The 13,245-nt window shown below is 40.3% G+C and overlaps 1 protein-coding gene across 12 annotated transcripts in view; it reads right to left on the bottom strand.

Moving 5' to 3' along the window:
- The window catches only part of LOC107601491 (prominin-1-A-like), a 56,173-nt gene that overhangs the window by 10,179 nt on the left and 32,749 nt on the right, over positions 1–13,245 (bottom strand). For 8 of the 12 annotated variants that reach the window (XM_016293679.1, XM_016293686.1, XM_016293683.1 and 5 more), the window contains 12 exons: positions 6,794–6,914; positions 6,381–6,444; positions 6,213–6,302; positions 6,036–6,059; positions 5,446–5,663; positions 5,264–5,338; positions 4,898–4,961; positions 4,070–4,229; positions 3,797–3,949; positions 3,564–3,687; positions 3,036–3,139; positions 2,634–2,718 (listed from right to left, as the gene is read on the bottom strand). In XM_016293679.1, the coding sequence (XP_016149165.1) occupies positions 2,634–2,718; positions 3,036–3,139; positions 3,564–3,687; positions 3,797–3,949; positions 4,070–4,229; positions 4,898–4,961; positions 5,264–5,338; positions 5,446–5,663; positions 6,036–6,059; positions 6,213–6,302; positions 6,381–6,444; positions 6,794–6,914 (1,282 nt within the window). The remainder of the gene's footprint in view (positions 1–2,633; positions 2,719–3,035; positions 3,140–3,563; positions 3,688–3,796; positions 3,950–4,069; positions 4,230–4,897; positions 4,962–5,263; positions 5,339–5,445; positions 5,664–6,035; positions 6,060–6,212; positions 6,303–6,380; positions 6,445–6,793; positions 6,915–13,245) is intronic. The other 4 variants (XM_016293685.1, XM_016293676.1, XM_016293680.1 and 1 more) reach the window with 1 other exon arrangement.

Genomic DNA, 13,245 nt, shown 5'->3' with positions numbered 1-13,245 from the left:
GTGGAAGTTTATCAAAGATGCACTTGTCTAAGAACAGTTTTCTTTGATGGCTATCCCCTTCATGAAGATTTTAGCAAGATGTCCATTCCCAATGATTTTGGGTTTTAAGTAGGGTTCCTTGCTCTCTTTGTAGCAGCATCTCAGGTTGGGCTGCCTTATTTACGGTGGCTCACCTTTAGAGATGGTAACTGTCTGAGGATAGTTTCCCTTTGACGAGCTGCTCTTTGGCTTGGGCTGTTTCCCTTGTAATTAGACGGTACACCTATGGCTATAGGTCAAGTTTTTTTTAGGCTCCCTATTCGGGAAGTTTTTAGTCATAGAGGTACTGGCTGTGGCTGGTTTCTCTTGATAAGATCTTCCCCATGAGTTGTGAGCTCTTTCCCTACTTAATATTTCTGGTAGCTGGGTTGGGCTGCCTCCCCGCACTCTAGGGCTTTAAGTAGGCTGTCCCCCTGAGGTTCCTTTTTGATATGTTAGGCTGCCTCCCCTGATATCAGGGTATTTTCAAGAAGGCGGTCCCCTGCAAACCCACATGCTTTGGGCTGTCTCCTTTGGGGCATAGCTGTTTGAGGACAGTTGTGCTCCCAACTTGGCTGAATGGGATGTTGGAGATGAGATGAGATATCAGGTACAGAACATGGCAATTTTCTCAAGGAAAAGATCGCTCAACTTATGCTGTAAAATATACCTGAGAGTCAATAATATTTTTGGAAGGTTGAAATTTGCTGATTTGTATACAAACACTTAAACTATACTCAATAAGGTTTTTGTAATATTAAAGTTATAATACTAACTTTAAATTACACAATTATATTTCTACTCCAATTCGTTTTTTGAAATATAAACATTTAAATGGTGGTTATTACAAAAACTTGATGGATTTAACAGAAGGCCAACAATTCACTAAAAATGTTTTTTTTTATTGGTCTTATGAAGTATTCTAATTTGTTGAGACAATTAAAAGAACCAAAGACTGTGGCTTACCCTCCTTGTGAAGGGTGTCAATGATTGTCTTCTGGACAACTGTCAGATCAGCAGTCTTCCCCATGATTGTGTAGCCTAGTGAACCAAACTGAGAGACCATTTTGAAGGCTCAGGAAATCTTTGCAGGTGTTTTGAGTTGATTAGCTGATTGGCATGTCACCATATTCTAATTTGTTGAGAATTGGTGGGTTTTTGTTAAATGTGAGCCAAAATCATCACAATTAAAAGAACCAAAGACTTAAACTACTTCAGTCTGTGTGCATTGAATTTATTTAATACACGAGTTTCACAATTTGAGTTGAATTACTGAAATAAATGAACTTTTCCACGACATTCTAATTTATTGAGATGCACCTGTATTGTCATCTTTCCGTGTTTGAAACACTGATTGAGTGATTACATGAGACAGGAGATGGATTTCAGTAAGTTGTACTCTTTCTTTTAACACCATTGGATGTTAATTTATGTTTACTTCATGCTGTAACTGCTATTAAAGCGCAGATGATCAGTTCGCGCTGCCACTTCCAACCGAGGCGCTACAGCGATCTGTCACTCCACATTACACAGCGCCAAAAAGGAATTTAATATTTGAATATTGTAATAAAATGGACAATTTTAAATCTGAGACGTTGTTTCCTATCAAAAGTAACAAATCACAAAGCTTATTGCAATTTATTGGATGGGAGGCACGCTACAATGTTCTGTTCATTATCTGACAGCCTAGACTAATCGATTCTTGGGATTTATGAATCTATATCGTTTCATAAAAATGAGAATCAACTAAAATCGAGAAAATCTATATTTTTTACCCAGCCCTAGTATGTCATTCCTCATAGTGTCCACTAGAGGATGCAGTGCGAGTTCCCTTGAAGGATCAAAAGTAACAAATCACAAAGCTTATTGCAATTTATTGGATGGGAGGCACGCTACAATGTTCTGTTCATTATCTGACAACCTAGACTAATCGATTCTTGGGATTTATGAATCTATATCGTTTCATAAAAATGAGAATCAACTAAAATCGAGAAAATCTATATTTTTTACCCAGCCCTAGTATGTCATTCCTCATAGTGTCCACTAGAGGATGCAGTGCGAGTTCCCTTGAAGGGGGAACGTCTTGGGTTACACATGTAACCATGGCTCCCCGAGAGGGAACGAGACAATGTGTCCCCTTGCCATGCCTAGGGCTTGCCTGTTTCACATCTCCTTCAGACAAATAAATTGATGACATGCATTACAGGCGACCTCTTGTACTTCCGGACATGACGCTAATGAAGCCACGAGCTGCGTAGTTCAATAGATTGGAGTGCTTTCACACGTGCTTCAGACACTGGGCATGCCGATGCCATTCCCCATAGTGCCCACTAGAGGACACAGTGTCTCGAATCATGGTTACATGCGTAATCCGAGACATTATCCTGGTAAAATATGATCTTTTAATGCAACTTTTTTTTAATGCCCATAGTCAGCTTAAATTTGTCTGAACAATCACATTTGTTGTTAGATAGTAATGAGTTTAAAATGCCTAGCTCTCAAAATGGTGCTATCTGGTGTAAACTGTAGCATCACTAATCTCAGAGTGTGACTTTGAATGTCACTGTAAATTTAGTTGTGATTTGTGTGTGCACACTAAGCCTGGATCCACTCACAACACTAGTGTTAAAGAAGGCTGAGATGTTGAAGATCTTATCCAGATGAAGAGCTGAGTAAATCCCTCTGTTGTCCTTACAATTACTGCAAAAGAAGAGAGAAAAAGGGGGGAAATCAAACCTTACTCTATTTTATTATGATCAGACTTTCATTTCAGACTTTTAATTCTCTGCTGCCATCTGCTGGACTATTGAAGGACGAAGACAAATCTATTGTAAAATGGCTCAGAAAAGTTAGTTAGATTCAACATTTAGTTTTTAATACACTACAATTTATATATTTGTCCAAAAATTTTTTTTTGTCAAAACACCTTGCACTTACAGCACCAATACTTAACAGCACTATTATAGAGTAATATAATTGTTCATTTTTTATTTATTAGATATACATAACAAGGTTACCTGTAGAGAGAATATGCTGTAAGGTCCATCTCAGGGTCATTGTACAGGTATCCTGGTATGAAGTTTCTCCAAGCAGAGTTGACCAGGTTGGGCGTATCTAACACCTACACACAACATAATCACACTGTATCTCGTATTGTTTGGTGAATTTATTTGTCTTTCAACATGTATACAATGGGTGCCGAATGCCTGAGACAACTAGTGAAAATTAATTACAAATTATATCATCCACATGAACATTAAAAATATAATATAATATATACACAATTTATTAATACCAAAATGTTCAAATAATATTTTAATATTTATTATTATTTTATTTTAATATGGGGAAATACTGAATCAAAAACAGAACATGAATTTTAGAATGTCTTACTATTTGGTTTGTCAATTGTTTTAATGACAGCAGCACTCGAGCTGCATAAACTCAGAATTTCATGTAAAGCCCTATGATCATGTTCTCCAGCATGATTTGAGATGATCGATACATCATTTTCTCAACTTCTGACATTGTGTCGTTTCTCTTACCTTAAACAGCTGTCGGGTTTGAAAGGGTTCACACACAAGCTTTTCTAGATTCCCACCCACCAAAAACAGAGCTGTTATCACTCCCATGAGCACCCAGGAGAACAGGAAGCTGAAGCCCACACCACTGAGAGACAGAGGAAGAGTGCAGAGTGTGAATGAGTGCAGACAAAGCTGTCTTATAACACATCCATTTGATGGGTTTGAAGACTGATGTAAAAAAAACTGAAACTCACGCCATGAGCAGGTTGCCTCCTGTGTTAGAGACACAACCACGTGTGGTTGGAGTTGCATGCCTGTCGAATCCCAGAATACCACACAACAAACCCAGAAAATTGAAGGCGAGGATGAGCACAACCATACAGCACAGGGTAATACAACAGATCCATCTGAAAACAAAAACATTATGAACAACATCAAGGGCACATGGAAGACTTTTTGCTTCGAAAACTAGGACAATGAAAATTGTGACTAGTTTTTGTCTAGTCGAGTTGAGTCCTTTGAAGCACCTGTAGAAATCCATCTGATCAACCTGAGGGTAGATGTCCTCAATCTGTGAGTGTGTGTGAGAGATCATTTTGGTGAAGTTGGTCAGAGAGCTGTGAACCAGGAAGAGCTTGCTGAAAGTGGTGATGTTTGATCCAATGTCATCCAGCAGAACCTTCACCCCTACAGGAGACACAACAGTATTAGAAAATACTTTAGTGCAGATTCAGTGAAATTGTTTTTTTTGCACATTTCATCATCTATGCTATTCGCTGAAAATGGTGTCTTATTGTATGTGCCCTGGTAAGCAAAGCAAAGGCGACTGTGGCAAGGAAAAAAAACTCGATAAAAGGAATGTGCATATGCTAAATATTACGATACAAGTCATATGTTCTTTAAATCAATTAAATGATTACATATGACACTATGTTAGTAAAGCAATGTTTAAATGAATTTGACCTGGATAACATTATTTTAACATTAGTACAATTTTTACAGCATTATCAAAGCATTCATCTAAGTTAGGTTAACTTTAAATGTTAAAACTGTGTTAGTATTATGTGGAAATTAACATTCAACTAGAATAATAAATATGAAATAGAAGTACAAAATAAAAGTATTGTTCATTGTTAGTTCCTGTTAGCTATTACATTAACTAATGTTAATGTAAAGAACCTTATTGTAAAGTCTGACTGTTTAAATTTAATAAGTGAAAAGTAGAAAAATATAGAAAATATATAAAATAAAATATTTTTTAATTACTGAAAGGGCGCTCTGTATGAATCTTTAGATGGTCTGTATATAAAATTCAAAGATCTGAATTCCAGTCTAGATTTAATCTTTAAACCCACCTTCCACAATATTTCGGGTTTGATCTGTTACCAAGGTGGGAGTGTCATTGAATGATGTAAAGCCCTGTGTGATACAAGATGAAAAGATGCAAGATTGAACAAAGCTGATATGCTCCTTCAAAACCAACATGAAATCAAAACTGACCTTATTTCAGTCAAGGATATGACCTTTTCACTTTTCAACCCCCTCCCCTCCAACTACATGGATTCATTTTAGTATGTATGACCACTCATCATAATCAAATCAATTCCCAATGGATAAAATGATTTTTTTCTCTTGTTGAATATCCTGTTTCACTGTGAAATACAGTATGTTCTGTCCTGAATCTTCACAAACATGTCATGAGAAATCTGGGGAAAACATACCTTTTCCACAATCTGGCTGAGGTCCGTCTTTAGAACTTCATTCACTTTGTCTAACTGGTTGGTCACATCAGGCAACTAAAAAACCCCCCAAAACAGCCATGTTTTTTTTTTTTTAAGAAAACAACTGTGAACCATTTTGATGACAATATGTTGGAAGAAAAGATTATAAATTATTTCAATACCGATGAGTAGTTGGCTGCAATTTCTAGTCTGGGAAGGGTGCTACGTATGTTGTGACAAATCTCAGATGAGCGTGCGTCTGTGCAGACAGGATCATTAAGGGCGTTGCTAAGGCTTCCGCGCACCAGGCTGAGGTTAGCCTGCAGTTTGACTGTTCCTTCCTGCAAAGTCTCCAACGTCAAACTCACATTCTCTAGAGCATCCTTAGTGTCTCGCATTGCTAAGAGAGGAAACAAATGAGCCAACACACATAAATGAACATTCAAAAACAGAGACTGCCCACAATAACCAAAGCACAAATAATTCTGAAGGACATAAAATCCACACATGCATCTTTAATTAAAAAAATGTCTAAATATTATCCATTGAGGTGAGATAACATTGTCTTTGGAGCTTTCAGTGTATTTCATAACCTTTCAGATATCTTGGTTTTACGACACATGATGGGCAGGTTCCACCAAGGAAGGATACAAGAATACACATGGGACAATAACTGGGCCAGGTTTTGTTGGGAAGGAATAAGGAGTCAATCACAACTTTGTTACAGATAGAAGGTAACAGGAAGGTCAAGTTAGGGTCTCTTATGGTTTACCTTTAATGGATTTCTCCACTTTAACTAACAAATCAAAGACAAAACAGTGAAATAAGACACCACCAGAAGAAATATATTATTCTCTTGTGATATATGATATATATGATAAATAGTTTTCCCAGCAAAGGTGAAAGAAAGGAAAGAAACAAACAAAAAACACAAAGGGGAGTGACATACTTCCAGTCATGCTGAGAGCCGCGTCGAGGGCGGGCTGCACGTCTTTTCCCAACTCCTCATGTATCCTTCCACCCAAGAGCAGACCTACATCTGAAGAAACACCACAATATGAGTCCTCACATCAGAAACACTTTCCATTCCACTCCAGATGACCGATAGCATACTTACTCTCCAGGTCATACAGCACATGGTGCTTCACTGTGCCATACTGAGAGATCAGGTAATCAATTTGCTGAAGGGGAGACAACACAGCAATATATTCAGAAAATAGAACCTCACTTGCCAATACTAAGACATCTACTGGATGAATACTTTGGTTCATTTGCAGAACTATGCAATTAAATATTTTCATATAATTATATCTAAACTGTTCAACTGACCATTGTTTCTGGCAACTGTCTGTCTGTCTGTCTGTCTGTCCATTCGACCGATCATCTGTCTAGCTGTCCATCCATCCATCTTGTCTGTCCAGCCATCTGTCTTTCTGTCTGTCTGTTATCTATTTATCTATCCAGCCACCCACCCATCCCAGTGTAATAGTGTATGTGTGGGCACATGTTTGTTCTGGTTGTATTGCTTACTGCAGGGGTCTGATTGGCGAAAGTGTGCAGGTCTTTCAGGTTACTCTTCACCAGCCTCCTCATGCTCTTCAGCTGGGAACTCAGGTTCTGATTGGCTGCATATGCACAAAGGACCCCTGCCCTGATGATTAAAAACAGCATCGTTAAAAAAAGCACAAGCTAAATCAGATTCAAGCCAGAAAAGCAAGAATAGGAACATTTGTAAAAGAACATTTGTCATGGCCCTGTCAGTAAGATACTCTCTGGAGTGTCAGTAGGGGGCAACACTGCAATGCAGTCACTAGATGCATGCTCCTCACAGCAGTGCTCTTCTCTTAGGAAGCTTTAATTGTGTTTCTTTGGGAATGTTCTCATACTCTGGCATACTTTTATTGAGAACTAAGAGGCAACATGATACTGCTGCAGGTCTATACAGGAAGAGAGCGCTTTTGTTATGCAACTCAGTGAATAAGTCCAAAGGAAACTTCGTCTTACATAGTTGGAAAAGTACTTCAAACAAACTGGTGACTGTGAGCTCTCCTTAATTAGACTGAGAGACACTTCAAGGAAAAGCCAACCCTATATTAGTACCTATTCATGATTCATGCATCCTAATTGGTCTATTCATGATTCATGCATCCTAATTGGTCTGTCTTCTTTTGGTGTGCTCATGGCTACTGTGGAAGACATTGAATGTTGGCAGCACCATCATTCTAGGTGTTCACTGCAGTCTGGGACAAAAGCCATGATTGACTTAGTGCAAACGGGAAGGCTTTTTGTGCTGTTACATCAAAATGTGTGAATCACTCTTTGTTGGTTTTGTGCATATGATTGCACCATACACAGATTAATCTGTGGGTGCTGCAAATGAAATGCATCAATGCTTTCACACACTTCTGCAGGGTGGGATTTATCACAGCTAGCAAAACTAAAGATGGGTATGGGCAACTTCCTGTTTCAGATGTGAATGCAAAATACTTCCCCTAGACACGACTTAAACGACACAGTTGCAAAACATCTGTACATCAAAAAGTGCTCTAGAAGATTAGCCTGTGCACACAACTATTTTATCTGACAACACTAGCATTACAGTTTATTATTCTCTCTGTAGGCAATACAGCTTTTGTGTTAAGAGTTATATTTTGTTTAATACATGAGGACCAAGGATAAGCAACATTCAGAATATAAGAGAAGTGTCTAACTAGAGAAGTTGTGACCTAATGGTTAAAGAGTCGGACTCGTAACCCAAAGGTTGCGGGTTCGAGTCTTGGACCGGCAGGGATTGTAGGTGGGGTGAGTGAATGTACAGTACTCTCTCCACCTTCAATACCACGACTGAGGTGCCCTTGAGCAAGGCACTGAACCCCCAACTGCTCCCCGGGCGCTGCAGCATAAATGGCTGCCCACTGCTCCGGGTGTGTGTTCACGGTGTGTGTGTGTTCACTGCTGTGTGTGTGTGCACTTTGGATGGGATAAATGCAAAGCACTAATTCCGAGTATGGGTCACCATACTTGGCCACATGTCACGTCACTGAGGGGGGGGGCTTAAAATGAATTGGCCACAAGCCCCACAGGATGCTGAACTGACAGAAGAGGAATTTACTGAATTGCAATTTTAAGACATACAATAGAAGAATTTCAATCGGCCAAAACAAGTTTTGTGACAGAACATGAATAATTACATAAACTCTGACCAAATCACAAATTTGGAAAATCTTATCTGAAGTAGTTCAATATTATCAAAACTATTATTAACTATTCATTTTTAATGATTTTATATATATTAAAAAACAGTTATATTGTTTAATAGTAACTTTATAATTAAGCACTGCCATTAAACTATTTTAAATTTAAACTTCAAATTTTTTAAAAAAGCTTTCTGAGAAATGAAGTGTTCCTCAAACATGGACATCCACAAAATAAATAAATACTACATAAATAATATATGCATATAAATGTGTGTGTGTTTTGTATATTTTATGGCTAATACGGAAAATGATTATGATTTATACGTAAGTTACGTAATTTTAAAATATATTGTATTATTATAATTCTACAATTACTACTAATAATGACAAATTATTAAAAAGACTACACTTACAGCAATTACACGCATTTAATTTAATTTAATTTTTCTTAAATTCAATTCTGAATCCTGTTTGGCTACCTTAATTCAAATTCAGTTACAATTTAGGATCTGAAATAGAGCAAACATCAAACTGGTTTTAAAATTACACACATGTGATGAAATGCAGTGCTTTATATGCGGATAGTGGGCATTGCAGAATGGTATCAGGGTGAGAAACAGACCACAGACTGATGGAGAATCAAAATGGGTGGCTAGCTACAAAGCACTATTGTTTTTCCTCCTTCTCACCCCCTTATTCCCCATGTCCTCCTCTCTCTGTCTACACTGTGTGTTGGTAACTATCTGCTCTGCTCCATAAGGTCAGGGAAAACATAGCAGCCAGTGAACAAAGAGGCTTTGAAGATGGCAAAGTGCATTCCACACAGAGGGCATTGAGATGGTCTAAAACTCTGCAGGGCACCTCACATGAACCAGCAATAAATAAATAAAATACAATTTTAAGGTTTTAGATAAGGTTTAAGGTAAAAAAAAAAACATTATTTTCCACATATTGTATATTGTTTCTCCTTTCTGAAACGCGTCGATTTTTACAAAGCTCATCGTTCTGAAAAGCGAAGTGTGCTCTGATTGGCCAGCTATCCAGTGTGTTGTGATTGGCCGAATACCTCAAGTGTGTGACGGAAATGTTACACCCCTTACCATACTGTGATGCCATGTCCCGGAGCGATGACACAACAGCCACTGTCAACTGGAAAATAAGGGTCAGCCTTTTATTTTGGATGGCAAGACAAAAAAATGCTTTTAACTGCTTTTCAATGTATTGCACTACCATTACCACAAAATAAAACACATGCACTACCATTTAAAAATATGGACACATGACATTTTTGAATTTATGTTAATTTTGCGCTTGGTGTTTACATATACAGTACATTTCTTTACAAGATCATTTCAGTTAAACTGGAAATGGATGAATTGGGCTGGATAAACAGACAATGAGTGTCCAGCATACATGGGAACCTTCAATAGTTAAAAAGCATCTCTGGATGCACCCAACAACTTAGAAGTAGCTAAAATATAAGATGGGTTTGATTTATTAATTATTATTATAGTTTTTTGGAAAATATACATAGTCCCATGTGTAAATAACACAAATTATAATATGTAAATTAATGAACAAATAATATATTTTAGTTTTGATTACTTTATTATTATTATTATTAAATGTAAAAAACAGTAATATAAAAAGAATAAAAATGAGTAGGTGTGTCCAAACTTTCGACAAGAATAAAGCAGAACATTTTCAAATTAGACTCCAGACTGTTTCATTATTCCAGAAGAAATCAAAATGTTCCTTTTAATGTTCCTCAAGTATAAAGTTGAATATGTTTGTGGAAATGGAGGCGGCAAGCCCCATGTGTGTGCAGTGAAAGTAGGCCAGATCGGGTGGGTAACTGAAGTGTGAGACAATCATTTCTCTTTTCCATTCATGTGTAGGACAGAAGGAGGACACATGATTAACCGCACAAACAAAAGCTTTCTCTCTCCATTCTGTACACCAAAATATTGTGGTGTTTTTCTTTGAGCTGAACATTACATTTAAATACTCATTATTCATCATCGTAACTGACAGAAGAAACTCTTGACAGTGACTGATTTACTTTTGTATACAGTGGACTGATGACAGTAATATCTGATGATGGATCTATTTAAATGCTCTTTTGCAAAAAACAGTCACAATCCTGCAAATACACAGATGAATGTCAACTGTACAGCTATGTGCCAAAAAGAACTGTACTCTCATATGATTACTAAAAATGCACACAGAGACTCACACCACAGAGAGACCGACGCAGCGTCACATCAGGACATATTGTCACCGTAACCATGGTTTCTCTCTTATGCAAACACATTCACACATTTTGCTAGAAATAACTAGATACAGACAATCCTCAGGCACTAGACAACCCAAATCAGGGTTTCTAAAACATATTTGCTGAAAGGACCCCTTTCATAACTCAAAACTGTCTGAGGACCCAATAAGTCAGTGTGATTTCAATTCTCCAATTTCCAAATTCTAACTGAAGTACTACACTAGTCAAAATCCTAAAGAGAGATCCACCAATCAGAGTAGTCGCTGTTACTATAGAAAAGGCAAATTATGTCATCAAGTCTCTCACACTCAACTTTGCAGTCCTGTTTTTTTCCATATATATATTTTAAGATTTTTCAGTATAGTTTTTATACTCGCAGAACTGTTATAGAGGACTTAGGTGGGATCTGTGGAAAATGCAGTTGTTTCAATCTTTAGAGTCTAATTGGGGCTGGAGCGACAGATGCTCATGCTAACCGTCTTTGCTCAGACATGCATGCTTAACAAAAATGCAAAAATGCAAGCACTTACATATGTGTGCCTACAGTGATTAATTACCAAGATTTAATCTCAATCTATTCATGCATTATAATATTTCAAGACTGAATGAACCCGAAAACAGGCCAAAATGACATTTAACAGCACAAATACTGTGCAAATGTAAGTTTTCTATGACTAAACAAGGTGCCGCCTTACAAGCCATGGTGTTACTGCAGGTGCACCAGGCTAAGGCACTGAAGGACCTGCATGAGGGTGGTCACGATCCGGAAGTTCTGAAAGAGCCCCGAACTGCCACTGACCTCGGGCTCCAATCGACGAAGTTTTCTGGGTCATGCGATGTCCACGCTTGTGGTCCAGGAGCGCCATCTCTGGCTGTGTCTGGCGGACATGAGGGACACCGACAAGGTTTGGTTCCTCAATTCCCCTGTGTCTCTTCGGCGACGCAGTTGAGAGCTTTGCCCAGCAGTTCTCGGCTGCCCAAAAGCAGACTGAGGCGATCCGACACATCCTCCACTCGTCCGCCAGCTGCAGCGCCCCAGCCTGCTCGTTGCCGTGGGCGGGCCCCCGCATCTGCCCCCGCGCCACATCCGCAGCAGCCGTCAGCAAAGCGGCGTCGTGGAGCTGGGCATGGGCGGACACGGGGGCCCACCCACGGCCCCCGTCAAACCTGGCGGCAAGCAGCGAAGCAAGCGGCCCTGAGACAGGCGACCCAGAGAAGGAGGGATCTGCTCTTCGGGAGATGGTGAACGAACCACTTCCTCCCCCGGAGGAGGGCCGGGTGGAGAATCTTTTGTTTAATTTTTTTCCCGCCGTTGGCCTCACGGCCGACGGTACCCAAATTCTCGACAAAAGAGCAGTTTCGTTTATCTCTGGGTCTCAGGAGGGCACGGAGAGTTGTGGACGGACTAACCGACTGGCCGATTCGTCTGAGGAAGGATCTACTGACTCAGAGACGGTGCACCATTTGGCACCCGCGTCCAGACCTTTGGAAACTCCATTTCTGGTCCCTGGACGGGACGCGGAGGTTCTAGGTGACCTACCCCACTTCGGCAAGAGCACCGTCTACGAGACACGCTTATGCCTTGAAGTGGAACCTGTTCGTCAAGTGGTGTTCTTCTCGCTGAGAAGACCCCCGGAGATGCCCGATTGTGGTCGTGCTTTCCTTTCTGCAGCAAGGGCTGGAGCGAAGGCTGTCTCCCTCCACCCTCAAAGTCCAGGTTGCTGCTATTACTGCGTACCATGACCCGGTGAATGGGAAGTCCGTAGGTAAGCATGACCTCGTCATCAGGTTCCTTCCCTCTATAACCTCTTGGGACCTGTCTCTAGTGCTAAAATCACTAGAGCAGGGCCCATTCGAGCCTTTGCATTCAGTTGAGCTAAAGTTTCTTTCATTGAAAACTCTGCTCCTGCTTGGACTGGCCTCCATCAAGAGGGTAGGGGACCTGCACTCATTTTCGGTCGACGATTCGTGCCTAGAGTTTGGGCTGGCTGACTCCCAGGTAATCCTGAGGCCCCGGCCCGGCTACGTGCCCAAGGTTCCCACTACACCCTTCAAAGACCAAGTGGTGAACCTGCAAGCGCTGCCCCCGGAGGAGGCAGACCCAGCCCTGGCTTTGCTCTGTCCCGTCCGAGCATTAAGGTGCTACATAGACCGGACACAAAGCTTCAGGACCTCAGACCAGCTCTTTGTCTGTTACGGAGGCCGGCAGAAGGGGAATGCCATCTCTAAGCAGAGGATGGCCCACTGGATTGTGGATGCCATCACCCTGGCTTATCAGACACAGGGTGTGGCCTGCCCATTCAGGCTGCGAGCTCACTCAACTAGAAGTGTTGCATCCTCCTGGGCGCTGGCTCGTGGCGCCTTGCTGACAGATATTTGTAGGGCTGGGCAAGCCCCAACACGTTCGCTAGATTCTATAGCCTCCGTGGGGAGCCTGTATCCTCCTGTGTTCTCACCTCAAACGGGTAGTGGCGCCGAGAGGCCCCGGTTAGTGTCGGCTTGCTAAAACT

Source organism: Sinocyclocheilus grahami, unplaced genomic scaffold (genome assembly GCF_001515645.1).
Source record: "Sinocyclocheilus grahami isolate Dianchi unplaced genomic scaffold, SAMN03320097.WGS_v1.1 scaffold306.1, whole genome shotgun sequence".
In the NCBI taxonomy this organism is placed as follows: domain Eukaryota; kingdom Metazoa; phylum Chordata; class Actinopteri; order Cypriniformes; family Cyprinidae; genus Sinocyclocheilus; species Sinocyclocheilus grahami.
This window is presented reverse-complemented; position numbering and strand designations above follow the sequence as displayed.